Source organism: Meles meles, chromosome 17 (assembly GCF_922984935.1).
Source record: "Meles meles chromosome 17, mMelMel3.1 paternal haplotype, whole genome shotgun sequence".
Classification (NCBI taxonomy): domain Eukaryota; kingdom Metazoa; phylum Chordata; class Mammalia; order Carnivora; family Mustelidae; genus Meles; species Meles meles.
In genome coordinates, this window is record NC_060082.1 from 24,327,215 (window position 1) to 24,354,203 (window position 26,989).

At 39.2% G+C, this 26,989-nt stretch overlaps 2 protein-coding genes across 2 annotated transcripts in view; both read left to right on the plus strand.

Moving 5' to 3' along the window:
* The window catches only part of LOC123927595 (complement factor H-related protein 4-like), a 107,286-nt gene extending 106,446 nt beyond the window's left edge, over window positions 1-840 (plus strand). Inside the window, 2 exon segments of the mRNA XM_045982288.1 lie at window positions 30-212; window positions 689-840. Coding sequence (XP_045838244.1) covers window positions 30-212; window positions 689-840 — 335 coding nt within the window.
* Window positions 841-15,267: 14,427 nt separating this feature from the next.
* EIF2D (eukaryotic translation initiation factor 2D) overlaps window positions 15,268-26,989 on the plus strand; it is a 407,204-nt gene continuing 395,482 nt past the window's right edge. The window contains exon 1 of the mRNA XM_045982460.1: window positions 15,268-15,405. Within this exon, the coding sequence (XP_045838416.1) occupies window positions 15,350-15,405 (56 nt within the window). The 5' untranslated portion in view covers window positions 15,268-15,349. The remainder of the gene's footprint in view (window positions 15,406-26,989) is intronic.

Consider the following 26,989-nt stretch of genomic DNA (forward strand, 5'->3'; position numbering starts at 1 on the left):
TCAATAAATCAAATAAATATTGTTTTTAGATTCTGAAGGAAAATGTGGACCTCCTCCACGTATTGACAATGGAGACATTACCTCATTAACATTATTAACATATGCTCCAGGATCATCCTTAGAGTACATATGCCAGTCCTTCTATGTATTTCAGGGACACAGGACCATAACATGCAGAAGTGGACAGTGGTCACCACCACCAAAATGCTTAGGTAAATATTTCAGTATTCTCAAGGACCCTGGGAAAATCAGTATGAGTAAGATGCTTTGCTGTTATTAATAGAATCTTCGTGGATTAACAACAACCATTTATTGAATGCTTGGCTACCAAATATTAATGTGTTAAGAAATAACATTGGAAGGAAAACTCTTGTTCAATCAACAAAAGATCCTTTAATGAAAGGACTCTGGATTTATTCATATTAAAATTGACATTATAAATCTTTGATTGTAGCATTTAATTTTCATAGCTATAACATAGTATCTCGTTTTATATCATTAATCATTTAAAATCATTTAAAATAATTTAAAATCCACTGTGTGGATGGATTTTCAAGGGATTGTTCTGGAAAAGGTTTTGAAAACGAAGGCCTGAACTAGTGTAGAAGATTCCACATGAAAGTCTGAAATTCTGCAGAAAATATTTGACTACTCAATGTTTTATGTTCTTTCTTTTTTCAATCTTCAGAGGCCTGTACAGTATCAGAAGATATCTTGAGAACACATAATATACCTTACGATGGTCTCATGAGACAAAAATTTATATTAAAACAGGGAATTTTATTGAATTTGAATGTCTCCATGGATATCGTAGAAAGACACCAATGCATACATTCCTAGCCATCTGTCAGGGGGAATCTGACATATCCTGAATGTGAATAAAACAATGATTAAGACACAATCTTAAAATTAAAATATGTACTTTTACTCAGAATTTTTTTTCCCATTTTATTTATTTTTTCAGCGTAACAGTATTCATTGTTTTTGCACAACACCCAGTGCTCCATGCAAAACGTGCCCTCCCCATTACCCACCACCTGTTCCCCCAACCTCCCACCCCTGACCCTTCAAAACCCTCAGGTTGTTTTTCAGAGTCCATAGTCTCTTATGGTTCGCCTCCCCTTCCAAATTTTTTTTTTTAATAAACATATAATGTATTTTTATCCCCAGGGGTACAGGTCTGTGAATCGCCAGGTTTACACACTTCACAGCACTCACGATAGCACTTACCCTCCCCAATGTCCATAGCCCCCTCCCCCTCTCCCAACCCCACCTCCCCCCAGCAACCCACAGTTTGTTTTGTGAGATTAAGAGTCATTTATGGTTTGTCTCCCTCCCAATCCCATCTTGTTTCATTTATTCTTCTCCTATCCCCCTACCCCCCCATGTTGCTTCTCCATGTCCTCATATCAGGGAGATCATATGATAGTTGTCTTTCTCCGATTGACTTATTTCACTAAGCATGATACGCTCTAGTTCCATCCACGTCGTCGCAAATGGCAAGATTTCATTTCTCTTGATGGCTGCATAGTATTCCATTGTGTATATATACCACATCTTCTTTATCCATTCATCTGTTGATGGACATCTAGGTTCTTTCCATAGTTTGGCTATTGTAGACATTGCTGCTATAAACATTCGGGTACACGTGCCCCTTCGGATCACTATGTTTGTATCTTTAGGGTAAATACCCAGTAGTGCAATTGCTGGGTCATAGGGTAGTTCTATTTTCAACATTTTGAGGAACCTCCATGCTGTTTTCCAGAGTGGTTGCACCAGCTTGCATTCCCACCAACAGTGGAGGAGGGTTCCCCTTTCTCCACATCCTCTCCAGCATCTGTCATTTCCTGACTTGTTAATTTTAGCCATCCTGACTGGTGTGAGGTGATATCTCATGGTGGTTTTGATTTGTATTCCCCTGATGCCCAGTGACGTGGAGCACTTTTTCATGTGTCTGTTGGCCATCTGGATGTCTTCTTTGCAGAAATGTCTGTTCATGTCCTCTGCCCATTTCTTGATTGGATTGTTTGTTCTTTGGGTGTTGAGTTTGCTAAGTTCCTTATAGATTTTGGATACTAGCCCTTTATCTGATATGTCGTTCATTATCAATCAATTCTCAATTTATTTTGTCAAGTATTGTGTAACACATTTGTATTCATAAATCAAAATTTGTATTGAATATTATGTGGATGATGTAATGATAATCAGAGAGATGAATAAATCACTTCTTCAAAGCACCTCATTGAAACTTGGCCAACCAAAATGCTTTGTGTCCTACTCATAAAATACTTATGGCAAGAAACTAGATTAAATCACTCCAGTGCCTACTTCTATTCACCTTTCCCTCTAACGTTCTCAAAGCTTCTTCCATAACTTCTGGGGCTGCCTGAGACTCTCCATTTCAAAGAAATGGGAGAAAATGCCTTTCTCCATCTTTAAAATTATTAAAATAATTTCACTTCAAAAACACCTAGAAGAATAACCGTGTCATTCCGTGTTAGTAATCTATACAGTAGATAAATATGCCAAAAATGATGAAAGGTAAGATTTTCTACAAGATGCCTATCTAGCACACATAAAAATTCAAACAAATCATAAAGAGAAATTAGAATTTAATTGGTATATAACTGTCATAGTATAACATGAAAAGTGACAAAAAGAAATCTGATATCAAGAACACACACACACACACACACACCATATTTTTTTTAATTTTTAAAAAATTTTTATTAACATATAATTGTATCATTTGCCCCAGGGGTACAGGTCTGTGAATCATCAGGCTTACACATTTCACAGCACTCACCATAGCACATACCTTCCCCAATGTCCATAACCCAACCACCCTATCCTTATCCCCACAGTCCCCAGCAACCCTCAGTTTTTTTAAAAAAACTCTTTTTGGTTTGTCTCTTATGAGTTTGTCTCTTATGGTTTGTCTCTTATGGTTTGTCTCCCTCCTGATCCCATCTTGTTTCATTTTTCCCTTCCCTATCTCCCATAACCCTCCACTCTGCCTCTCAAATTCCTCCTATCAGAGAGATCATATGATAATTGTCTCTCTCTGATTGACTTATTTCACTCAGCGTAATACCCTCTAGTTCCATCCACAATGCTGCAAATGGCAAGATTTCAGGGTTTTTGAAGGCTGCATAGTATTCCATTGTATATATATACACCACTTCTTCTTTATCTATTTATCTGTTGATGGACATCTAGGTTCTTTCCATAGTTTGGCCAGTGTGGACATTGCTGCTATAAACATTCAGGTGCACGTGCCCTTTCTGATCACTACATTTGTATCTTTAGGGTAAATACCCAATAGTGCGATTGTAGGGTTGTAGGATTGCTCTATTTTCAACCTTTTGATGAACCTGCATCCTGTTTTCCAGAGTGGCTGCACCAGCTTGCATCCCACCAACAGTGCAGGAAGGTTCTTCTTTCTCCACATCCTTGCCAACATCTGCCATTTCCCCACTTGTTAATTTTAGCCATTCTGACTAGTGTGAGGTGGTATCTCATTACAGTTTTGATTTCTATTTCCCTGATGCTGAGTGATGTGGAGTACTTTTTCATGTGTCTGTTGGCCATCTGGATGTCTTCTTTGCAAAAGTGTCTGTTCATGTCTTCTGCCCATTTCTTGATTGGATTATTGGTTCTTTGGGTGCTGAGTTTTGTAAGTTCTTTATAAATTTTGAATACTAGCCCTTTATATAATATGTCATTTCCAAACATCTTCTCCCATTTTGTCAGGTGTTTTTTAGTTTTGTTGGCTGTTTCCTTTGCTGTTCAAAAGCTTTTCATCTTGATGAAGTCCAAATAGTTCAATTTTGCCTTGCTTCCCTTGCCTTTGGTGATGTTTCTAGGAAGAAGTTGATGTACCTGAGGTCAAAGAGGTTGCTGCTTATGTTCTCCTCAAGGATTTTGATGGATTCCTGTTTCACATTGAGGTCTTTCTTCCATTTTAAGTCTATTTTGTTTGTGGTGTAAAGAAAAGGTCCAATTTCATTCTTCCACATATGCATGCCCAATTCTCCCAACACCATTTGTTGAAGAGACTTTTATCCATTAGTCATTCTTTCCTCCTTTGTTGAAGATTAGTTGTCCATATAGTTCAGCATCCATTCCTGGGCTCTCTATTCCATTCTAGTGATTTATGTGTCTGTTTTTGTGCTAGTACCAAACTGTCTTAATGATTACAGCTTTGTAATAGAGCTTGAAGTCTGGATTTGTGATGTCACTAACTTAGCTTTCTTTATCACCATTCCTCTGATTATTCAGGGTCTTTTCTGGTTTTATATAAATTTTAGGATTGTTTCATGTCTTTGAAAAAATTGATGGTATTTTGATAGGGATTGCATTAAATGTGTAGTTTGCTTTAGGTAGTATAGACATTTTCACAATATTTGTTCTTCCAATCCATGAGCATGGAATGTTTTTCCATTTCTTTTGTCTTCCTCAATTTCTTTCATGAGTACTTTATAGTTTTCTGAGTATAGAGTCTTGGCCTCTTTGGTTAGGTTTATTCCTAGGTATTTTACAGTTTTGAGTTCAGTTGTAAATGGTATTGATTCCTTAATTTCTCTTTCTTCTGTCTTGCTGTTGTTGTATAGATATGCAACTGATTAATGAACATTGATTTTACATCCTGATAATTTACTCAATTCCTGTCTGAGTTCTAGCAGTTTTGTAGTGGAGCATTTGGGTTTTCCACAAATATTTTCTGTGGGTTTTTCATAGATGGCTTTGATGGTATTGAGGCATGTACCCTCTATCCCTACACTTTGAAGAGTTTTGATCAAGAAAGGATGGTGTACTTTGTCAAATGCTTTTTCAGCATCTATTGAGAGTATCATATGGTTCTTGTTCTTTCTTTTATTAATGTATTGTATCACATTGATTGATTTGCAGATGTTGAACCAAGCTTGCAGCTCAGGAATAAATCCCACTTGGACGTGGTGATTAATTCTTTTAATGTACTGTTAGATTCCATTGGCTAGTATTTTGGTAGAGTTTTTTCATCCGTGTTCACCAAGGATATTGGTCTGTAATTCTCCTTTTTAATGGGTCTTTGGTATTGGGATCAAGGTAATGCTGGCCTTGTAAAATGAGTTTGGAAGTTTTCCTTCCATTTCTATTTTTTTTTTACAGTTTCAGGAGAATGGGTATTAATTCTTTAAAATGTTTTGTAGAATTCCCCTGGGAAGCCATCTGGCCCTGGGCTCTTGTTTATTGAGAGATTTTTGATGACTGCTTCTATCTCCTTACTGGTTATGAGTCTGTTCAGGTTTTCTATTTCTTCCTGTTTCAATTTTGGTAGCTTATATATCTCTAGGAGTGCATCCATTTCTTCCAGAATGTCAAATTTGCTGGCGTATAGTTACTTATAATATGTTCTTAGAATTATTTGTATTTCTTTGGTGCTGGTTGTAATCTCTCCTCATTCATTCATGATTTTATTAATTTGGGTCCTTTCTCTTTTCTTTTTGATACATCCAGTCAGGGGTTTATCAATCTTATTAATTCTTTCAAAGAACCAGCTCCTAGTTTCATTGAATTGTTCTGCTGTTCTTTTGGTTTCTATTTGATTGATTTCTTCTCTGATCTTTATTATTTTTCTTCTCCTGCTGGGTTTAGGCTCTATTTGCCATTCTCTCTCCAACTCCTTTAAGTGTAGCATTGTGTTGTGTGCTTGAGACCTTTCTTGTTTCTTGAGAAAGGCTTGTTTTGCTATATACTTTCCTCTCAGTACCACCTTTGCTGTGTCTCCAAGATTTTGAACAGTTGTGTTTTCCTTTTCATTTGTTTCCATGAAATTTTTTCAATTCTTCTTTAATTTTCTGGTTGACCCATTCATTCTTTAATAGGATGCTCTTTAGCTTCCATATATTTGAGTCCTTTCCAACTTTCCTCTTGTGATTGAGTTCTAGCTTCAGAGCATTGTGGTCTGAAAATATGCAGGGAATGATCCCAATCGTTTTGTACTAGTTGAGACCCAATTGTTGATCCAGAATGTGATCTATTCTGTAGAAGGTTCCATGTGAACTGGAGAAGAATGTGTATTCTGTTGCTTTGGGATGGAATGTTCTGAATATATATTTGATATCCATCTGGTCCAGTGGGGCATTTAAGGCCTTTATTTCCTCGTTGATCTTTTGCTTGGATGATCTGTCCATTTCAGTGGGGGGTGTGTTAAAGTCCCCTACTATTATTGTATTATTGTTGATGTGGTTTTTTAAATTTTGTTATTAATTGGTTGATATAGTTGGCTGCTCCCACGTTAGGGGCATAGATATTTAAAATTGTTAAATCTTCTTGTTTGACGAACTTCTTGTTAGATTGTTAGATGCTTTAAGTATGATATAGTGTGCTTCCTCATGTCTTATTATGGTCTTTGGCTTAAAATCTAATGTATCTGATATGGGGATTGCAACCCCAGCTTTCTTTTTATGACCATTAGCATGGTAAATTGTTTTCCACCCCCTCACTTTAAAACTGCTGGTGTCTTTGTGTCTAAAATGAGTTTCTTTTAGACAGCATATCAAGGGGTCTTGTTTTTTAATCCACTCTGATACCCTGTGTCTTTTGATTGGGGCATTTGGCCCATTTACATTCAGGGTAACTATTAAAAGATATGAATTTAGTGCCATTGTATTGCCTGTATGGTGACTGTTACTGTATATTGTCTCTGTACCTTTCTGGTCTACTACTTTTAGGATCTCTGTTTGCTTAGAGGACCCCTTTCAATATTTCCTGAAGGGCTGGTTTTGTGTTTGCAAATTCTTTTAATTTTTGTTTGTCCTGGAAGCTTTATACCTCTTCTTCTATTTTCAATGACAGCCTAGCAGGCTATAGTATTCTTGGCTGCATATTTTTCTCATTTAGTGCTCTGAATATATCATGCCAGTCCTTTCTGGCCTGCCAGATCTCTGTGGATAAATCTGCCACCAATATAATATTTCTACTATTGTATGTGTGTTACAGGCTTCTTGTGCCATGCTGCTTTCAGGATTTTCTCTTTGTCACTAAGACTGTAAGTTTTACTATTAGATGATGGGGTGTGGGCCTATTTTTATTGATTTTTAGGGGGATTCTTTGTTCCTCCTGGATTTTGATGCTTTTTCCCTTTGCCATATTAGGAAAATTCTCTATTATAATTTTTTCCAATGTACCATCTGCCTTTCTCTTTCTTCTTCTTCTGGGGTCCTAATTATTCTAATATTGTTTTATCTTATGATATCACTCATCTTTCAAATTCTCCCCTCATGGTCCAGTAGTTTTTTGTCTCTCTTTTGCTCAGCTTCTTTATTCTCTATCTTTTGGTCTTCTATATCAATAATTCTCTCTTCTGCCTCATTTATCCTAGTAGTAAGAGCCTCCATTTTTTATTGCACCTCATTAATATCTTTTTTAAAAAAATTCAACTTGGTTAGATTTTAGTTCTTTTATTTCTTCAGAAAGGGATTTGATTTCTTCAGAAAGGAATTCTCTAATATCTTCCATGCCTTTTTCATGCCCTGCTAGCACCTTGATAATTGTCATTCTGAACTCTAGGTCTGACATATTACCAATGTCCATATTGATTAGGTCCCTAGCCATTGGTTCTGCCTCTTGTTATTTTTCTTTTTCTTTTCTTTTCTTTTTTTTTTTTTTTTTGTGGTGTGTTTTTCTGCCTTGTCATTTTACCCAGATAAGAATATGTGAATGAGAGAGTAAAATACTGAAAGAGTGGCAAAGGCCCCAGAAAAATATACACTAACCAAATCAGAAGAGATCTGAAACCAGGGGGAGAAGAAAGAGGGAAATATATATATATTAGACTGGTGAATAGAACAGAACCACCAGCTTGAGTTGGGGTGTATTCTGCTCTCTTAGAAGGAACTACCTCCTAAAATGTTAAAGAATGAAAAACATATATATATATATATATATATATATATATACACATATATATATATACATACACACAAAAGTAAGAAAACACAATGAAGGGGTGGAATATGACTGTAAAGATGAACATTAAAAAAGATTCTAAAAAATGAATTAAGATAAGTGAGTTGGAAAGAGGGAAAAAAAAAGAGGAGAGAATGTGATCAGGCTGCAGCTGGATTTAGGGTATATTTTCATCTATTAGAATAAATTGTATCCCAAAATTTTAAAGAAGAAAAACCTATATGTATGCAACAAAGAAGGTTAAATATAATAACAGGATAAAATATGGCTATAACAATGAAAATTTTAAAAGATTTTTAGAAGGTATTGATAAGATAAAATAGTTAAAACACGTTAAAAGAGTTAAGCAGAAAAGTTAAAAAAATAGAATATGAAATAAAATTTAAAAAATTTAACCTTGCAAGACTAAAGCATTGTTGGAAAAAAGCCATGAATTCTAAGTGTTGTTTTCCCCTAGCTCTCGAGTTCCACAGTTCTCCTTAATTGGTAAACTTGGTCTTGGCTGGATGTTTTTTTGATCTTCTGGGAGAGGGGCCTGTTGCAGTGATTCTCAAATGTCTTTGCTCAAGGCAGAATTGCACTGTCTTTGCAGGGGCCAGGCCAAATAATCTGCTCAGGCTTGCTCTCAGCAGCTTTTGTTCCCTGAAAACTTCCACACAGCTTTGGAGGATGGGAATGAAAATGGCAGCCTCCCAATCTCCAGCCCAGAGGAGCAGAGAGCTTGGGGCTCCACTCCTCAGTGTGCCTTCAGAGAAAAGTGGTCAATCATTCCTATCTCCCTGGTCTCCAGCCACGATCTACACTCACTTGGCCTGTGACCAAGCATTCCTATTTATGACACACAGGCCTCTTTGGACTCTCCAAACCAACCAGATTTCTGCTGCACTGCTCCTCCCAGAAGAGGAAGGTGAGTATCCCTGGATCTGCCCCTTGTGGGGTCCCTGCTCAAAGAGCTGTGGTCCGACTGTGCTTTGGATCACTGTTTAAGGTTTTCTGAGCTGAGAGAACCCACCTTGGCTCCATTTCTGTAGCTGGCTTCCCTGCTCCAATACCTGGGAACTCTGCCTCTTTCAGGCACTCCCGATCTTTCTGTGACCTCGTGGGCCTGAAACCACACTGTCTCTATGAGGGTTCCACCCCACTTAGCCCCTGGAGTGATATCCCTCATTGGATCCAACTTTTAAAAGTTCTGACTTTGTGCTCCACTGCTCTGCTGCTTGCCAGGAGCCAGCCCCCCCCCCCCCCCATGGTCTCTTCTGGTCACTTTGGATTCACTTCTCTGCATGTCCTATCTTCCAGAAAGTGGTTGATTTTCTGTTGCTAGAATCCTGCTCTTCTTCTCTTCTATCTCCTGTGGAGTTTTTAGGTGTTTGGAATGGTTTGGTAACTATCTAGCTGAATTCCTGTGACCTAATGATATTTCAGTCTCCTACTCCTCTGCCATCTTGCTTCCTCCCCACACAGTATGCTTTGAACACTGCAGAAACATTTATAGAATGAAGATTGTCAGGAAGTATAAGAAAATATTTATAATGACTACAATTGATTTTAGAGATGCTAAAGATTTGGTGGTTAAGTCCTTAATGCATACCTGTATTTTCCATGTTTTCTATCATTACTATGTATCATCTTTGAACCATAATAAGGTGGTTATTTTAATGGGGTGCCTGGCTGGCTGAGCTGGAGGAGAGTGCTCATAATCTCAGGGTTGTGAGTTTGAGCCCCATGTAGAGGTTACTTAAATATGTAAATAAATCTTTTCAAAAATAAAATAAAATAAAATAAAGATATATTAAAAGTGAGACAGTATATGTGGAGAATTATGAGGACCTCTTTGGAAATGATCATCAAATCCAATGACATCTTCATGATTTTGCTGCTATAGAGGATTTTGAAAACACTGAAACACAAGAGCCTGAAATACGATTTTTATGTTCATACATTTCAGACAACATAATTAGTTAAAATCAGTTGCCCATACACATTTTTAACTTCTGCAAATCCATGAAAACTTTAAGACAAAAATAAAGATAAAGTTAAGGTAAAAATTTTTTTTAAGATTTTATCTATTTATTTGACAGACAGAGATCACAACTAGGCAGAGAGGCAGGTAGAGAGAGGAGGGGAAACAGGTTCCCCGCCGAGCAGAGAGCCCGATGCGGGGCTCAATCCCAGGACCCTGGGATCAGGACCTGAGCCGAAGGCAGAGGCCTTAACCCACTGAGCCACCCAGGCGCCCCAGGGTAGAAATGTTTTAAGGTGGTACTTTGTTACTTCTTTTTGCATCAAATTAAGTGGAATTCTTAGAAACCTGGGTCTTTCTAATGGACCCAATTTATCTAAGTCTGAAACACAATTGACAGCCAGTTTTCTCACATTTAAAGGACATTGTTATAATTGGCACATTGTCTTTGCTGTTAATATTGGTATATACACTATTTATCCAAAACCTCTTACCTAATTCTTGTTGAATCTATTTATGACAATTATTCTGTAATCAATATAGCCTGTAACTAATCATTTTCATCGTTGGCTGTAAAATAATGAGTTTTAAGACATTCTTTTCTTTTTCTGAACTTACTAATTGTCATTCTTGTGTGAAGATGAATGTTATTTTGCCAGATCCTTAAAACTTTTACCTCAAAAAGATTTGGAAAATCTTTATTTTTGCTCTTTAATTTCTAGTTTGTGGAGTAAAGACTTAATAATACTGACTGTGATGGATTTGAAGCTTTTTTCTTTTTTTTAACATTCTATCAGCATGGATTCATGAATTTTTATTTAATTTGTCACAGTTATAGTCATTATTCTTTGAAGCTCTGATTGTCCCAAATTTGACTAGTGAGTGCCTCTTGAAACTGGCTCCTGATTGTTTTGTTATACCCACTAGTCTTTGAGTGTTTCATCTCTTTTTAGAACAACACAATGCTTCAGGCTCACTGTATACTTCCCTGACCAATAGCTATAAGCACACAGCTTTCCAAAAAGGTCTGATTCTTTTTACTGGAAAATAGTGTTCAAAACACAAGAACTGTGTTATTGGTACTAGATGAGGATGTTCAACACCGTCAGAATGTTTTTAAATGTCTTTTTACTTATCAGAAATCAGAAAAGGAAATGAAATTTAAAGTTCATTGGCTTCTATTGGATCTTACAATTCAGTGTTATAAATAATATTAGGTTAAGAAACTTTTAAATACATATTCTGTCTCTTCTCTTTATTCTTTTATTCTTATATTTCAGTATTTAAAATAATGTTAAAAATGTAATGTAAACATTACTATTTGCAGTTAAACTACTGAATGAATGTTAAAATGTCTTTGCATTTATTTTGTCTCAGGAAGTTTGACTGTGAGTGTAAGTACACTCTTCAAAAATGACTTGAAATAATCCTTACCTCTGATAAGTTCATTTACCAAATTACCAAATTAATAGAGTTTTACACTTATTTGCCTTATATATTTTTTTAAAGATTTTATTTATTTATTTGAGAGAAAGAGACAGAGCATGAGAGGGGAGAGGTCATAGGGAGGAGCATACTCCCTGCTGGGGAGGCAGTCCAATGTGGGACTCAATCCCAGGACTCCAGGATCATGTCCTGAGCTGAAGGCAATTGTTTAACCAACTGAGTCACCCAGGCACCCTTGTCTTATATTTTTTTCAATTTTAGATTTTGCGTCTTCCTCTTTTAAGCTAAACTTTTTTGAAAGTATGAAAAACACTTACATTTTTTTGTTCATCATCACTAGCCATCAGGGAGATTCAAATTAAAACCACATTGAGATATCACCTGACACCAGTTAGAATGGCCAAAATTAGCAAGACAGGAAACAATGTGTGTTGGAGAGGATGTGGAGAAAGGGGAACCCTCTTATATTGTTGGTGGAAATGCAAGTTGGTGCGGCCACTGGAGAACAGTGTGGAGATTCCTCAAGAAATTCAAAATAGAGCTTCCCTATGACTCTGCAATTGCACTACTGGGTATTTACCCCAAAGATACAGACGTAGTGAAAAGAAGATCCATCTGTACCCCAATGTTTATTGCAGCAATGGCCACAGTCGCCAAACTGTGGAAAGAACCAAGATGCCCTTCAACGGATGAATGGATAAGGAAGATGTGGTCCATATACACGATGGAGTATTATGTCTCCATCAGAAAGGATGAATATCCAACTTTTGTAGCAACATGGACGGGACTGGAAGAGATTATGCTGAGCGAAATAAGTCAAGCAGAGAGAGTCAAGTATCATATGTTTTCACTTATTTGTGGAGCATAACAAAGAACATGGAGGACATGGGGAGATGGAGAGGAGAAGGGAGTTGAGGGAAACTGGAAGTGGAAATGAACCATGAGAGACTATGGACTCTGACAAACAACCAGAGGGTTTTGAAGGGGCAGGGGGTGGGAGGTTGGGGAACCAGGTGGTGGGTAATAGGGAGGGCATGTACTGCATGGAGCACTGGGTGTGGTGCAAAAACAATGAATACTGTTACGCTGAAAATAAAAAAAAAAGTATAGAACAGTTATGAATTTATATGCATGGAAGAAAAGATGAAGCACAGTGATCCATCATTAGAGATGCAAAAGAAAAACTGAAGAAAGTAAACATCACACAACATGAATGTATTTCTCTGTGGTAGGTCTTATGATTCCAATGTCAAAGGTCTCAATTCCACTGATCTTAATTTTCACCAAACAGGAGGGACATAATCTAGAAGGAATGTCTGTATCCCACTCTACTGCCCACTGGAATAGGGCCACATCTCAATTTCCAATGCAAAGCAAATAGAACTACCACAATTTGCTCCCACCTTGCCAGACTGAGCCAGGCTTCCATCTCTTCCTCTTTTATCCCCATGTGCTCATGGAACGGACATCTCCCAGTGACTGCCTGCGAGGCTGACACATTCTGGGATAAACAGGTCAATTAATTGCCTATAGCATGAGCAATTAATGCCATGGGGATGGGAAGCTACACTCAGCATATGGCACATCTTGGAGGCTCAAAGTAGTACAGATAGGTGGTGACATGTTAAAGGCCTGGATTCAGAATTTACTATGATATTAATTAGTTTCTTCATCTAGCTGCAATTTATGTGGAAGTGTAGGGTATTCACGGGATAGGACCAGCTGCCTTGTCTCAAAATGACCATGGGCCATGCGGAGAAAAACAATTAAGCAATCACGAATCTCCATGGTCACTATTCATTCTGAGTAGACTCTGATGAAGATCATCTTAAAGAAATACAAACTATGGTGGGTGGGAGAGGGATGGAGGATGAGCAGAAGAGTAGCCAGTGGCACAATGGTCCCAAACTTGGGTTTCTAAATTGAAAAGACTGTGCTTAGACCCATAAAATTGATTCAAACCTTGGCAAAATGGCGATGGCAAAAACTGTTATTAAAAAAAGAATGAAAAAAAGATTAAAAAAAAAAGAAAAAAGAAAAACACCTACATTTTTAAAATGATTTTATTTATTTATTTCAGAGAGAGAGAGAGAGAGCGCAGGGAGGGTCAGAGGGAGAAGGAGAGAAACTCAAGGAGTCTCTGAGCCAAGCAGGATCCTGATGTGGGCCTGGATCTCAGGACCCTGAGAGCATGAATTGAGGAGGAAACCAAGAGTCAGAAGCTTAAGCATCTGACCCACTAATGTGCCCCAAATATCTGCATGCTTCAAAAGACAAAGTAATATGAGAAGTATGTTGAGTAGTCTTACTTCCATCTTATCTGTTCCCTCATTTCATCAAGTTATATTTTTATTACTTTCTGACATCTTTCCTGTGTTCATTAATCTCCTTTTTTTATAGAGAAGGGAGATTATGTTACACATTTGCCTGTTGTTACCATTTTTGTATTTACTTATTATTTATTTATTTTTAGTATCAATTTCTAATATCCCCTTGAATAACCTTCCTTAGCTCCCTGGGCAGAGGCTGCCTCAGTAGCCGTTGACCCAGTCAACAACACAGTCTGGCATCATCCCCCACCAAAGTGTTGCTGGGGTAGGGGCCCAAAGAGAAAAGGTTTTCGGGCACTTTCCTCCTCTGGGAACCTCCAACTTTGGCCTTGTGGCTGGGATGCTTTAGAATAAAGGTCTGGTAGGTCCAACATGTAGGAGGAGCCCAAGTTGCAGGAGGCCCCCAGATGGGGTTCAGGGTCCCTCCAAGGATGGTGGTAGTGGGCAGATACTGTGGAAGGCCTCATCTTTGCACAGCCAATGTGGAATTTTTCTTTGTGTCTGTCATCCAGTCAAATAATTAGGATTTTTTCTTCTTGGTGGATGGACACTCTGTCCTTAACTTTCCATATGTAAAATTTAATTTAGTAGGGGCCAGGACCCCATGCGTGCACAGCAGCCCCTTGCAGGAATCCCACCACTCTCTCTCTCAACGCTGTCAGAGATTTTTTAAATATATTATTGTAAGTTTGAAAGCAGTACATAATGTATCACATACATTACCTCAATCGTTTCTAATGGAAACCCTATGAGGTAGGTATTACCTCCACATCTTTCAGAGAATTTAAGAGACTCAGTAAGAATAAGCCATTGGCCCATGATGACATTGATAGGGAGAAGCCAAACCGTAATTTGAAACTAATCCGCCACACGGATTTTTTTTTATAAGAAAGTCTATTTCATTAGTTTTACAGACAACATCCCTTTTCCAAATAACACCTGAACTCAAAAAACAGTAACTCTTTGAAAAATATATCTAGAAGTGTCCAAAAATATTTTAAAATAGATTTGGAGATCATTTGTAGTTTTCTCCTCATAACATGTGGGGCAAACCTGGGACAAGTGTGGATTCTCTGTTATTGTTACTGTCATTCCACATAAATTTAAAGAGAGAGAGAGAAAATCCCAGACCTCTAACGTGCAAAAATATATAAAGACTTTAATAAACAAATGTCCTTAAGAAAATTATTCAAGAGGCCTTCAAAACTAATAAAACACAAGAGCTCAATTAATTTTGTGGATCTGAACTAAACTGAAAGGAACAAGAGCTGGCACAGTTCCGATCGAACACAACAAAGGAGTGGAAATTAAGTCAGGGTCACCACTGCCTGGACACTGGAGACACGCCAGTGCTGGCAATTTGCACAGGCACAGAGCCCAGCTCAGGGTCAGCTACAGAGCCCAAGTCCTCCGCGCCTTCCCCAGGCCCCGCCCACCCAGCGTCAGTTCCCGGCGTTGCCACTAGGGGCGGCCGCGGTCCCCGCAGCCCCTGTAGATGCGAAGCTGAGTGGTCTGGGTTTCCAGCCGGGCCTATTTTCCAGCCGGGCCCTAGCGTGGCTGCGCACAGGGCTGCGGATCAGGAAGTGCCGCGTTCCCGTTTTCTGACAGCCCCCGGCTTCTGTGCGCACCTTGCCTTCCCCAGGTCACTCCAGCAGACATGTTTGCTAAGGCTTTTCCGGTCAAGTCCAACCCGGCCATCAAGGGATCGGACAGGTGAGGGAGAGAAGGGGCCTGCTCTGCCCACCAGTGCACCCAGACATTTCTCAGTGCAGGATGCCCCACAGTCCTCTCTGAGCTAGGTCCGCCGCCCTGGGGTGGAGGCCAAGGGAAAGCCCAGCCAGGAAGGGACCCCGCAGAGCAAGGGTGGGTTAGACACATTTTGAGGGCGAAGATGGAGCACAGGCCTGGGGTGTCTCCCAGGCTGTTAGAGGAAAACGTAATTCAGTCAGCGCTTACTGACTGCGGCTAGATAAGGTGTGGGGGGTGCAAACATGAACAATTACAGGGCCCCGCCCTCCACAGCGCTTCGAGTCCCTTAGGAAAAATCAGATGGGACACCGAAAACTACGACAATAGGAGAAAAGGGATCTACTTCTCGCAGGAGAGACAGATGGAGCGTGAGGTGGGAGAGAACCAAGGGACATGTTTTAAGAACTGTGTCTGTTACACAGTGTTGCTGTGACTGTTACACAGTGTTGCTGTGTCTGTTACACAGTGTTGCTGTGACTGTTACACAGTGTTGCTGTGACTGTTACACAATGTTGCTAATGCTGAGACCACCTTGTGAAGTTTGGGACCAGTGTTCCCTAGTTGTCACTCTGGGTACCTACCTATAGCTTTTTGACCATAAACTGACAGATTTGCCAGGCAGATAAGAGAAAGGAGTGGGTCGGAGGCGAGGCATGGAGTCTGGAAGGTAAGGCTGAGTTTCTAGTCAGGCTAACTTGGTTACTCACTGGATCCCAGTTTTCCTTCTTCTTTGTGAAATGGAAAGATTTGCCCCCGGGAATATGTGAAACTACATGAGGCATTGAATGAAAAAGAGGATAGGATGTTTTGGAAGAGTGTATGAGAATAGGGCATCATAAACCAGTTTTCCTTGGCACCTGTGATTTTATAGTAGGTCTCCGGAGTCCTTCGGATTTATTAAAATCCATCCAGGCAGGATTCATGCCAAGTATTGATTTGCTTTCTGCAGGAGAAAGCTTCGGGCTGACATGGCGGCTACTTTCCCCACTCTTGGAACAGATCAGTCTCTGCCTTAGTACCTGGAAAGGAAGAGCTCAACATTGTGAAGTTATATGCTCACAGGGGGGATGCAATGACTGCGTATGTGTGTGGTGGTAACCCCATCCTGTTTGAACTGGAGAAAATCTATATCCGACAGGTATGCCGATAGGATGGAGAGGGCCATTACTGTAATCCTTGCCTAACCTCTGTTTCTCCTTCCTTCTTTCATTAACCTGCCTTACTTAAAACGTGAAGTACAGAATCTCCCAATATCATCCCCAAGGATCTTTTCGGACCCAGTGTCCCTAGAATTGGGTCTTTGAAGATCAAAAACTGCTATAGGAAGGAGAATAAAAGATCTAACACAGGAAGAGGGTAGTTGGCAAGGGATGTTCTGAGATGAAGGCATAATAGTTCGTAGTGGGTTAAGTAGGGATGGAGGAGAGGTCTTAAAAAGGGTGGAATTTCAGGGCATGTAAAAGATATTCTTAAAATTATCAGTAGCAGGATTTTCTTAAGAAAGTGAATAGGAAGTAAGCTGGGTTAATCGAACTACATACCCAGCTGTCCAGTGATGTCTGTCAATGCAGGTATCTCACAGGGATTCTTTCTTGGGCTCTACCTGGCTCTCAGGATCCTTTGCTTTCTGTCTTTGTCACTTGGGGCTCTTCTTCCCCCAGCTTGGCCCTAACAGTGCAGTGGGGTTTTCTTAGGTTACCTGTGCCCCCAGCCCACTTTACGCCTATGCAGACACAGGCCCTTTTGTTCTAAAGTTTTATTGCTAGTCACTTGGAACACAGGGGGAATAAAAATAGTAAACATGGGGAAGTTTCAACATGTCCCACAGGCTGTTCACTTACTTGCTTCTGAGGTCCCAGATGGAATCCTTGTTGGGTCTCTGTCCCAGCTTCTGTCTCCTGTGCCCATGGCCATTGCTGTGTCCAGGTGGAATCACAGGGTCCTCCCAGTCTCAAGTGACATCCCATTTTTTTAAGTATCTGCCTGCTCAAGAAGGGAATCTCTTATGGCCTCACAGCCTCCTTGCTAGCTTTGAGTTGAGTTTCTTTTCTAAATTAAAGTGACCTTAGTATTTGGCTTGTCCAGTTCCCTCTGAGATTGACCTTTTGGCAATAAGTCGTCCTGTGTCTCTTTTTGGGCCGTGTACACCTTGTGGTCCTATCTTGACCTTCTCCCAACGTTCACAACATGGCGTCTGGTGGTTGGAAAAACTGGTGGGGGGAGCGGGTAAGAGGATTTTCCTGTATTCTGGCTATTGGCCGAAACCTACTTAGTAAGGGCCAACTACTTGAATAAATGCACTCATTTCCTGTGTTCATACCACTGAAAAATGGAATTTTTGCCATATGTGTGTTTCCCCCTATCAGTTGGCTGTTTCCGTAAGGTCCCTGGGCCTCTATGACCCCATTTAAAGGCTTCAGTAAGCTTCGTACTTTGTACTTAGAGCAGAAAGTACTCTGTGAACGACCATATGCTCTGCTTTACATCAATAAGCTAAAGTTAGGAAAAGCAGAATAAGAGATCATGGAACCTGACCCTCAGCTTGGTCACTAGCCGAGTGACCCTCAACTTGACCACTAGCCCCCGAAGAGAAAAGGTCTGATACTCAGGTTGCATCTCTTAATTTTCATTATGAATAACCTAATTGATACTTAATAAGTGTTTGTTGGTTGAGTGAATGAATTAATGTTGAAGTAAAACTTGGAATTGCTTAGAGGCAGAATGTGGGTTGTGATGCTTTTGTCTTGCTTCCCACAGATTTGATGCTGCTCGGTCTCGTGGTGCCCCCTGCTGGTCTGCCTCAGGTACAGAAGGGTGGCCTCTGTGCCATTGCCTTGGCGGGGAACAGGTACTGTGCCAGTCCCCTGTGCCTTTGGGGGGAAACCTTAGGTAAAACTGGGGAGGAGGTTGGGAAAGAACAACTTCCAAAGCTTATGGGTAAAGGATTAAAAGAAAAAAACAGATTCTTCTTCCAGAAGCAGAGAGTGGGCCATGGGAGAACAGCAGTGAGCCTGTGTGAGTGACTGCCAGGAGTTGGGGGATGAGAGAAATAGGGAGAGTTTGGTCAAAGGATACAAACTTTCAATTATAGGATCAAGTTGGAAGACATAATGGATAACAAGGCAATTATAGTTAGTAACAATATATCGTATAACTAAAATTTGCTAAGAGAGTAGAATTTACCTGTTCTCACCTCTGACCCCCAGCTAAATAAGAGCATAGAAAAAAAAAAAAAAAAAAAAGAATAAGCTTTGGAGAAGATGGTATATGTTTTTCTCACTCACTATTCTCAAGTTACTTTCTAACACAATATGATAGTGAATATTCAACAAATATTTGTTAAATAGATAAATGAATATTTATGTCTGATAGTTCTATGTTGATCTCAAAATAAAGCAATATGCTTTTCCTTCTTTGTTCATTTAATAAAAATTACTATTGTCAACTAAATACAAACGTGCATACATATATAATCTCAAACACACATGTGCACACACACATGCACCCTGAACTTTGGGAAAAAGGTCACTTAGAATCACTTACTATTTTTGTCCTTGTTGCAGGCCCTGCTGAGATAGTATAGGAAATTATTTTTCATGCCAAAGATAGTTGTTTAAGGAAATCCAGGGTGTCCTCAGCAAGAAAATAACTAATCTCTCTACATAGGAAAAGGAAGAACATGCAGGCAGTATAAATCATAACTAAATGATCGCCCAATTTCAGATCTGGAATAGTTATTTTGACTAACTGAACTGTTTCTCTAGCTACTTCGGACCATTAGAGCTGCAGGCTTTAAGGAACTATTCACCCGCAGATGCTCATAGGGGTCTACCAGAATACATTTTTGTTCTATATAAACTATATAGAGTAAGGAAAACATTCAAAGAATTCTGAAAAGCAATACATTTAGCCCATTTAATAAAACTGGAATAATATTATAACTACACCAGGTAAAGAAATATTTTAAAATGAGAAAACTTGCTACCTCTACTTAGAAAGAGCACAGAAAATAGTTTCCTTCCATTTCTGAAGGGGGATTTATTTTTGTAATTACACTGATAGTTTTAATTTTGCTTCAAACCATATGTAACATATTTGACATTTACTGTTTCACACTAATACATGGCTGTATGTGTATCTCTATGTTATTAAGAATATGTTCACATTTTATATTCTCTTCCACTTGGTTTCAGCCAATGTAGTCAAAGCAATAAACATTTTTCAGTGTTTACTGTCTGTCAGTAATCTGTTTGGTTCCAGAGGCATAGTGATGAATAAAACACAGCCCTTTTCCTGAAGGATCATACAGTTTATGTGAAGGAGTCATGGAATTAGATAGGAAAATGAATAATATGATAACAATATATTTTTTTAAATTGATTTTGTACTTAATATTCCAGCATGATTATTATCTGACACTTTTATTTTCCATAATATCATTTCAATGAATACATTATTTACTATTGTTAACATATAATTAGCATGACCAATCCTGTATCATAGAACATTTATGTCTTTCTATTTTGGATTTAGGATATAATGTTGCAATTAAAAGGAAGACATTTATCTCAGTATTTTTATCTCTCTCTGGATTTCAGGAGCCAGATCAGGTTAAGGAATATTGAATTTATTTTTGTATACTAATTAGTTGATGGAGTGGTATGCTCAGAGCTGGACCTTGAGGCATTAAATTACTTACAAGGGTATAAAGCAATATTAGAGCATAAGAAGTGATAACTAATTGGATGATAGAGGTAATCAAAGACAAAAGACATCAAATATGATGAGTTTGGCCCTATGAGATCAGTTCAGTTAAAACTTTATTGAAAGGCTGTTATGCATTTGTATTACAAAGGGGAAGAAGTCACCATCCCTACCTGCTATAGACTAAATGTTTGTGTCCCCCAAATTCATATATTGAAACTCTAACCTTAATGTGCATGTATTTGGGGACAGGTCCTTTATAAAATGTAACTAAGGTTAGATGAGATCATGAAGGTTGGTGTCCTCATGATGGGATTAGTGCCCTCATCCAGAAGCGGCACCAGAGTGCTCTCTCTCTCTCTCTCTCTCTGCTCACATAGAAGAGGTCATGAGAACACACAGCAGGATGGAAGCAACCTATAGCAGCCAGAAAGAGAAATCTCTTCAGAAACTGACCATGTTGGCATCCTGACATGAACATCTGGTTTTTAGAATACTGAAAACCTAAATGTCTGTTGTTGAAACCACTGTGTATGGTATTTTATTATGGTGGCATCAGTGCCTAATAATCTGCCCTTGGGAAACAAACCAGTTAACACAGTCTTAAGTGGATAGGACTCATGCTAGGAGACATACACACATGGCATAACTATCACAGCTTATCAGAGGAAAACTTAGCTGTGGTCATGAATTCATGGAAAGTACATATTCTGTAGAATATTATGCCTAAGCAATATCTCAAATGGTGAATATGAATCAACCAGGAGCATAGGAATGTTTCATCAGAAGAAAAAGCATAAGCAGGAACATGAGTATTGGCAGCAGATCCACACTGCTTGGTACTTGTGTTGGGCAGAATTCTAAGATGACCTCTCTAAGATTTTCACTTTAGTCCTAGTTCCAGAAAGAAATGTAAGCATGATGAGATACCACTGCTATGATTAGGTGATTAGTCAGTTGACTTTGAGTTCATCTGAGCATATCTGACTAGCCAGAGAAGCCCTTAGCAGGATCCAGGGCCTTCCTTAAGAAAGACTGAGGTGTGAGAGGGCCTGTGGAGGAGGTCCCCGGGGAGGGAACTGAGAAGAGCCTGAAAGAGCTCAGAGCCATCCCTGGCCAAGAGCCAGCAAGAGAATGGAGGCCTCAGTCCTACCATTGCAAGAAACCGAATACTGTCAGCAATCCTGTGAGCTTGAGAGAGGACACCACCCTGCAGAAGAAATACACAGGCCAACCAACACCTCGATTTTAATCTTGTGACAAGTTGACCAGAGGACCCAGATTCCTGACCCATAGACAGTCAGTCTCTGCCGTTTTATGCAACCAACTTTGGTAACTGGTTAGGTAACAGTAGAAGCTACTACATTCATAAAGATCATAAAGCATGAAACTAAAACTAGATATAGAAGAGGTAGATAGGATTACGTGAATCTTCTGAAGCTTTTTAAGGAAACATGGGCTTCATTTTGTGGATCATGGAGATATCTCTGTGTGGTTACAAACGAGGGTGTGGGGGTTAGATTTCAGTTGTGCAACGTTGCTCTGGCTGCAGTTTAGAGGATAGATATGTGGAAGTTACCACGCCCATGTATGATGCTGCTGCTCCCGCCTGGCAGGTACCTGAAGAGAGCTTGGGAGAGCCGAAGTGGTCAGAGTGAAGTGAATGCATTAAATAAAATTAACATGTGAGGTGACAGGCATGAGCATTATACAGGTGTCAAAGACAAAGGAACAAAAAATTGTCTAGAATGATTCTGAGATTTCAACTGTATGTCCCAGTGAATGGTGAGCTACAACCTTTACTGGAAACACATTTGGTATAGATTTGACTTGGCGATTGGGACAAAATTATGAATTAAATTATAAAATATTTATAATTTGGGGTGTCTAAGAAGAAAATGAAGATTTATGAAGAATAAATGATGTCCCAAATCTATAGTTCCTTTTTGCTTGAAATGTAATTCATAACCTTCTTGGAAGAATTTAGCATTTCTGATAAAATATTCAAATAATTTCAAGATAAATTTTTTTAATTAATTTATTTATTTTTATTTGCTTATTTACAGCATAACAGTGTTTATTGTTTTGGCATCACACCCAGTGCTCCATGCAGTATGTGCCCTCCCTATTACCCACCACCTGGTTCCTCAACCTCCCACCCCACCCCACCCCACCCCCACCCCGCCGCCCCTTCATAACTCTCTGGTTGTTTTTCAGAGTCCATAGTCTCTCATGGTTCATCTCCCCTTCCAGTTTCCCTCAACTCCCTCTCCTCTCCATCTCCCCATGTCCTCCATGTTATTTGTTATGCTCCACAAATAAGTGAGACCATATGATACTTGACTCTCTCTGCTTGACTTATTTCGCTCAGCATAATTTCTTCCAGTCCCGTCCATGTTGCTACAAAAGTTGGGTATTCGTCCTTTCTGATGGAGGCATAATACTCCATTGTGTATATGGACCACATCTTCCTTATCCATTCATCCGTTGAAGGGCATCTTGGTTCTTTCCACAGTTTGGTGACCGTAGCCATTGCTGCAATAAACATTGGGGTACAAATGGCCCTTCTTTTCACTACATCTGTATCTTTGGGGTAAATACCCAGCAGTGCAATTGCAGGGTCATAGGGAAGCTCTATTTTGAATTTCTTGAGGAATCTCCACACTGTTCTCCAAAGTGGCTGCACTAACTTGCATTCCCATCAACAGTGTAAGAGGGTTCCCCTTTCTCCACATCCTCTCCAGCACACGTTGTTTCCTGTCTTGCTAATTTTGGCCATTCTAACTGGTGTTATGTGGTATCTCAATGTTGTTTTAATTTGAATCTCCCTGATGGCTAGTGATGATGAACATTTTTTCATGTGTCTGATAGCCATTTGTATGTCTTCGTTGGAGAAGTGTCTGTTCATATCTTCTGCCCATTTTTTGATATGATTATCTGTTTTGTGTGTGTTGAGTTTGAGGAGTTCTTTATAGATCCCGGATATCAACCTTTTGTCTGTACTGTCATTTTCAAATAGCTTCTCCCATTCCGTGGGTTGCCTCTTTGTTTTGTTGAGTGTTTCCTTTGCTGTGCAGAAGCTTTTGATCTTGATGAAGTCCCAAAAGTTCATTTTTGCTTTTGTTTCCTTGGCCTTTGGAGACATATCTTGAAAGAAGTTGCTGTGGCTGATATCGAAGAGGTTACTGCCTATGTTCTCCTCTAGGATTCTGATAGATTCCTGTCTCACGTTGAGGTCTTTTATCCATTTCGAGTTTATCTTTGTGTACGGTGTAAGAGAATGGTCGAGTTTCATTCTTCTACATATCGCTGTCCAGTTTTCCCAGCACCATTTGTTGAAGAGACTGTCTTTTTTCCATTGAATATTTTTTCCTGTTTTGTCGAAGATTATTTGACCATAGAGTTGAGGGTCCATATCTGGGCTCTCCACTCTGTTCCACTGGTCTATGTGTCTGTTTTTATGCCAGTACCACGCTGTCTTGGTGATCACAGCTTTGTAGTAAAGCTTGAAATCGGGTAACGTGATGCCGCCAGTTTTGTTTTTGTTTTTCAACATTTCCTTAGCAATTCGGGGTCTCTTCTGACTCCATACAAATTTTAGGATTATTTGCTCCAGCTCTTTGAAAAATATCGGTGGAATTTTGATCGGAATGGCATTAAAAGTATAGATTGCTCTAGGCAGTATAGACATTTTAACAATGTTTATTCTTCCAATCCAAGAGCATGGAACAGTCTTCCGTCTTTTTGTGTCTTCTTCAATTTCTTTCATGAGTGTTCTGTAGTTCCTCGAGTACAGTTCCTTTACTTCTTTGGTGAGGTTTATGCCCAGGTATCTTATGGTTCTTGGTGCTATAGTAAATGGAATCGATTCTCTAATTTCCCTTTCTGTATTTTCATTGTTAGTATATAAGAAAGCCACTGATTTCTGTACATTGACTTTGTATCCTGCCACGTTACTGAATTGCTGTATGAGTTCTAGTAGTTTGGGGGTGGAGTCTTTGTTTTCCATATAAAGAATCATGTCATCTGCGAAGAGAGAGAGTTTGACTTCTTCCTTGCCAATTTGGATACCTTTTATTTCTCTTTGTTGTCTGATTGCCGTTGCTAGAACTTCTAATACTATGTTGAACAAGAGTGGTGAGAGTGGGCATCCTTGTCATGTTCCTGATCTCAACGGGAAGGCTGCAAGCTTTTTCCCATTGAGGATGATATTTGCTGTGGGTCTTTCATAGATAGATTTTATGAAGTTCAGGAATGTTCCCTCTATCCCTATACTTTGAAGCGTTTTCATCAGGAACGGATGCTGGATTTTGTCAAATGCTTTTTCTGCATCAATTGAGAGGACCATGTGGTTCTTCTCTCTTCTCTTATTGATGTGTTCTATCACACTGATTGATTTGTGAATGTTGAACCAGCCTTGCGGTGGATAATCTTTTTAATGTGCTGCTGGATCCTGTTTGCTAGGATCTTGTTGAGAATCTTTGCATCCATATTCATCAGTGATATTGGTCTGAAATTCTCCTTTTTGGTAGGGTCTTTGCCTGGTTTTGGGATCAGGGTAATGCTGGCTTCATAAAAAGAGTCTGGAAGTTTTCCTTCTGCTTCAATTTTTTGGAACAGCTTCAGGAGAATTGGTGTTATTTCTTCTTTGAAAGTTTAGTAGAATTCCCCAGGGAATCCGTCAGGTCCTGGGCTCTTGTTTTTTGGGAGGTTTTTGATCACTGCTTCAATCTCATTACTAGATATCGGTCTATTCAGGTTGTCAATTTCTTCCTGGTTCAATTTTGGGAGTTTGTAGCTTTCCAGGAATGCATCCATTTCATCTAGGTTGCTTAGCTTATTGGCATATAACTGTTGGTAATAATTTCTGATGATTGTTTCTATTTCCTTGGTGTTCGTTGTGATCTCTCCCTTTTCATTCATAATTTTATTAATTTGGGCTTTCTCTCTTTTCTTTTGGATTAGTGTGGCCAATGGTTTATCGATCTTATTGATTCTTTCAAAAAACCAGCTTCTAGTTTCATTGATACGTTCTACTGTATCTCTCGTTTCTACCTCATTGATCTCTTCTCTAATCTTGATTATTTCCCTTCTTGCATGTGGAGTTGGTTTGATTTGTTGTTGATTCTCCAGTTCTTTAAGGTGTAGAGACAGCTGGTGTATTCTGGATTTTTCAATGTTTTTGAGGGAGGCTTGGATGGCTATGTATTTCCCCCTTAGGACCCCCTTTGCTGTATCCCATAGGTTTTGGACCGAGGTGTCTTCATTCTCATTGGTTTCCATGAATTGTTTAAGTTCATCTTTGATCTCCTGGTTGATCCAAGCATTCCTAAGCAAGGTGGTCTTTAGCTTCCAGGTGTTTGAGTTCCTTCTGAACTTTTCCTTGTGATTGAGCTCCAGTTTCAAAGCATTGTGATCGGAGAATATGCAGGGAATAATGTCAGTCTTTTGGTATCGGTTGAGTCCTGCTTTGTGACCCAGTATGTGGTCTATTCTGGAGAAGGTTCCATGTGCACTTGAGAAGAATGAGTATTCTGTTGTTTTAGGGTGGAATGTTCTGTATATGTCTATGAGGTCCATCTGGTCCAATGTTTCATTCAATGCTCTTATTTCTTTATTAATTTTCTGCTTCGATGATCTGTCTATTTCTGAGAGAGGCGTATTAAGATCTCCTACTATTATTGTATTCATATCAATATGACTCTTTATCTTGATTAATAGTTTTCTTACGTAATTGGGTGCTCCCATATTGGGGGCATAGATATTCACAATTGTTAGATCGTCTTGGCGGATAGTACCTTTAAGAATTATGTAGTGTCCTTCTGTATCTCTGACTACAGTCTTTAGTTTAAAATCTAATTTATCTGATATGAGAATCGCTACTCTGGCCTTCTTTTGAGGCCCATTGGCATGAAAGATGCTTCTCCATCCCTTCACTTTCAGTCTGGGTGTATCTTTAGGTTCAAAATGGGTCTCTTGTAGACAACATATGGATGGGTCCTGTCGTTTTATCCAATCTGCAACCCTGTGTCGTTTTATGGGCGCATTTAGGCCATTCACATTGAGAGTGATTATTGAGAGATAGGTTTTTATTGACATCGTGTTGCCTTTGAAGTCTTTCTGTCTATAGATTGTTTCTATATTTCTGTTCAATGATATTCTTAGGATTTTTTCTCTTTTATAGGACCCCCCTTAATATTTCCTGCAGTGTCGGCTTGTTGGTTGCATAGTCTTTTAAGCCTTGCCGGTCTTGGAAACTCTTTATCTCTCCATCCATTTTAAATGTCAGTCTTGCTGGATAGAGTATTCTTGGTTGCATGTTCTTCTCATTTAGTACTCTGAATATATTTTGCCAGCCCTTCCTGGCTTTCCAGGTCTCTGTGGAAAGGTCTGACGTTATTCTAATGGGCTTTCCTCTGTATGTAAGAAGCTTCTTTGTCCTAGCTGCTTTTAAGAGGGTCTCTCTTGAAACATAATTCCCCATTTTAACGATAAGGTGCCGTGAGGACTTTCGAGAATCTAAAATCTTGGGAGGAAATCTTTCTGCCTCTAGTACATGAACGTTGTTTCCATTCGTGAGATTGGGAAATTTTTCATAGACAACTTCTTCCACTATATCTTCTAGACTTCTTTCTTTTTCTTCCCCTTCAGGGATTCCAATAATTCTGACGTTGGAACGTTTCATGGCATCATTTATTTCCCTGATTCTGTTTTCGTGGCTTCTGAGCTGTTTGTTCCAGGCTTCCTCCTGATCCTTTCTCTCTATCTGTTTGTCCTCCAGATCACTAATTCTATCTTCTGTCTCAGTTACCCTAGCTTTTAGAGAATTTAGATTGGATTGGAA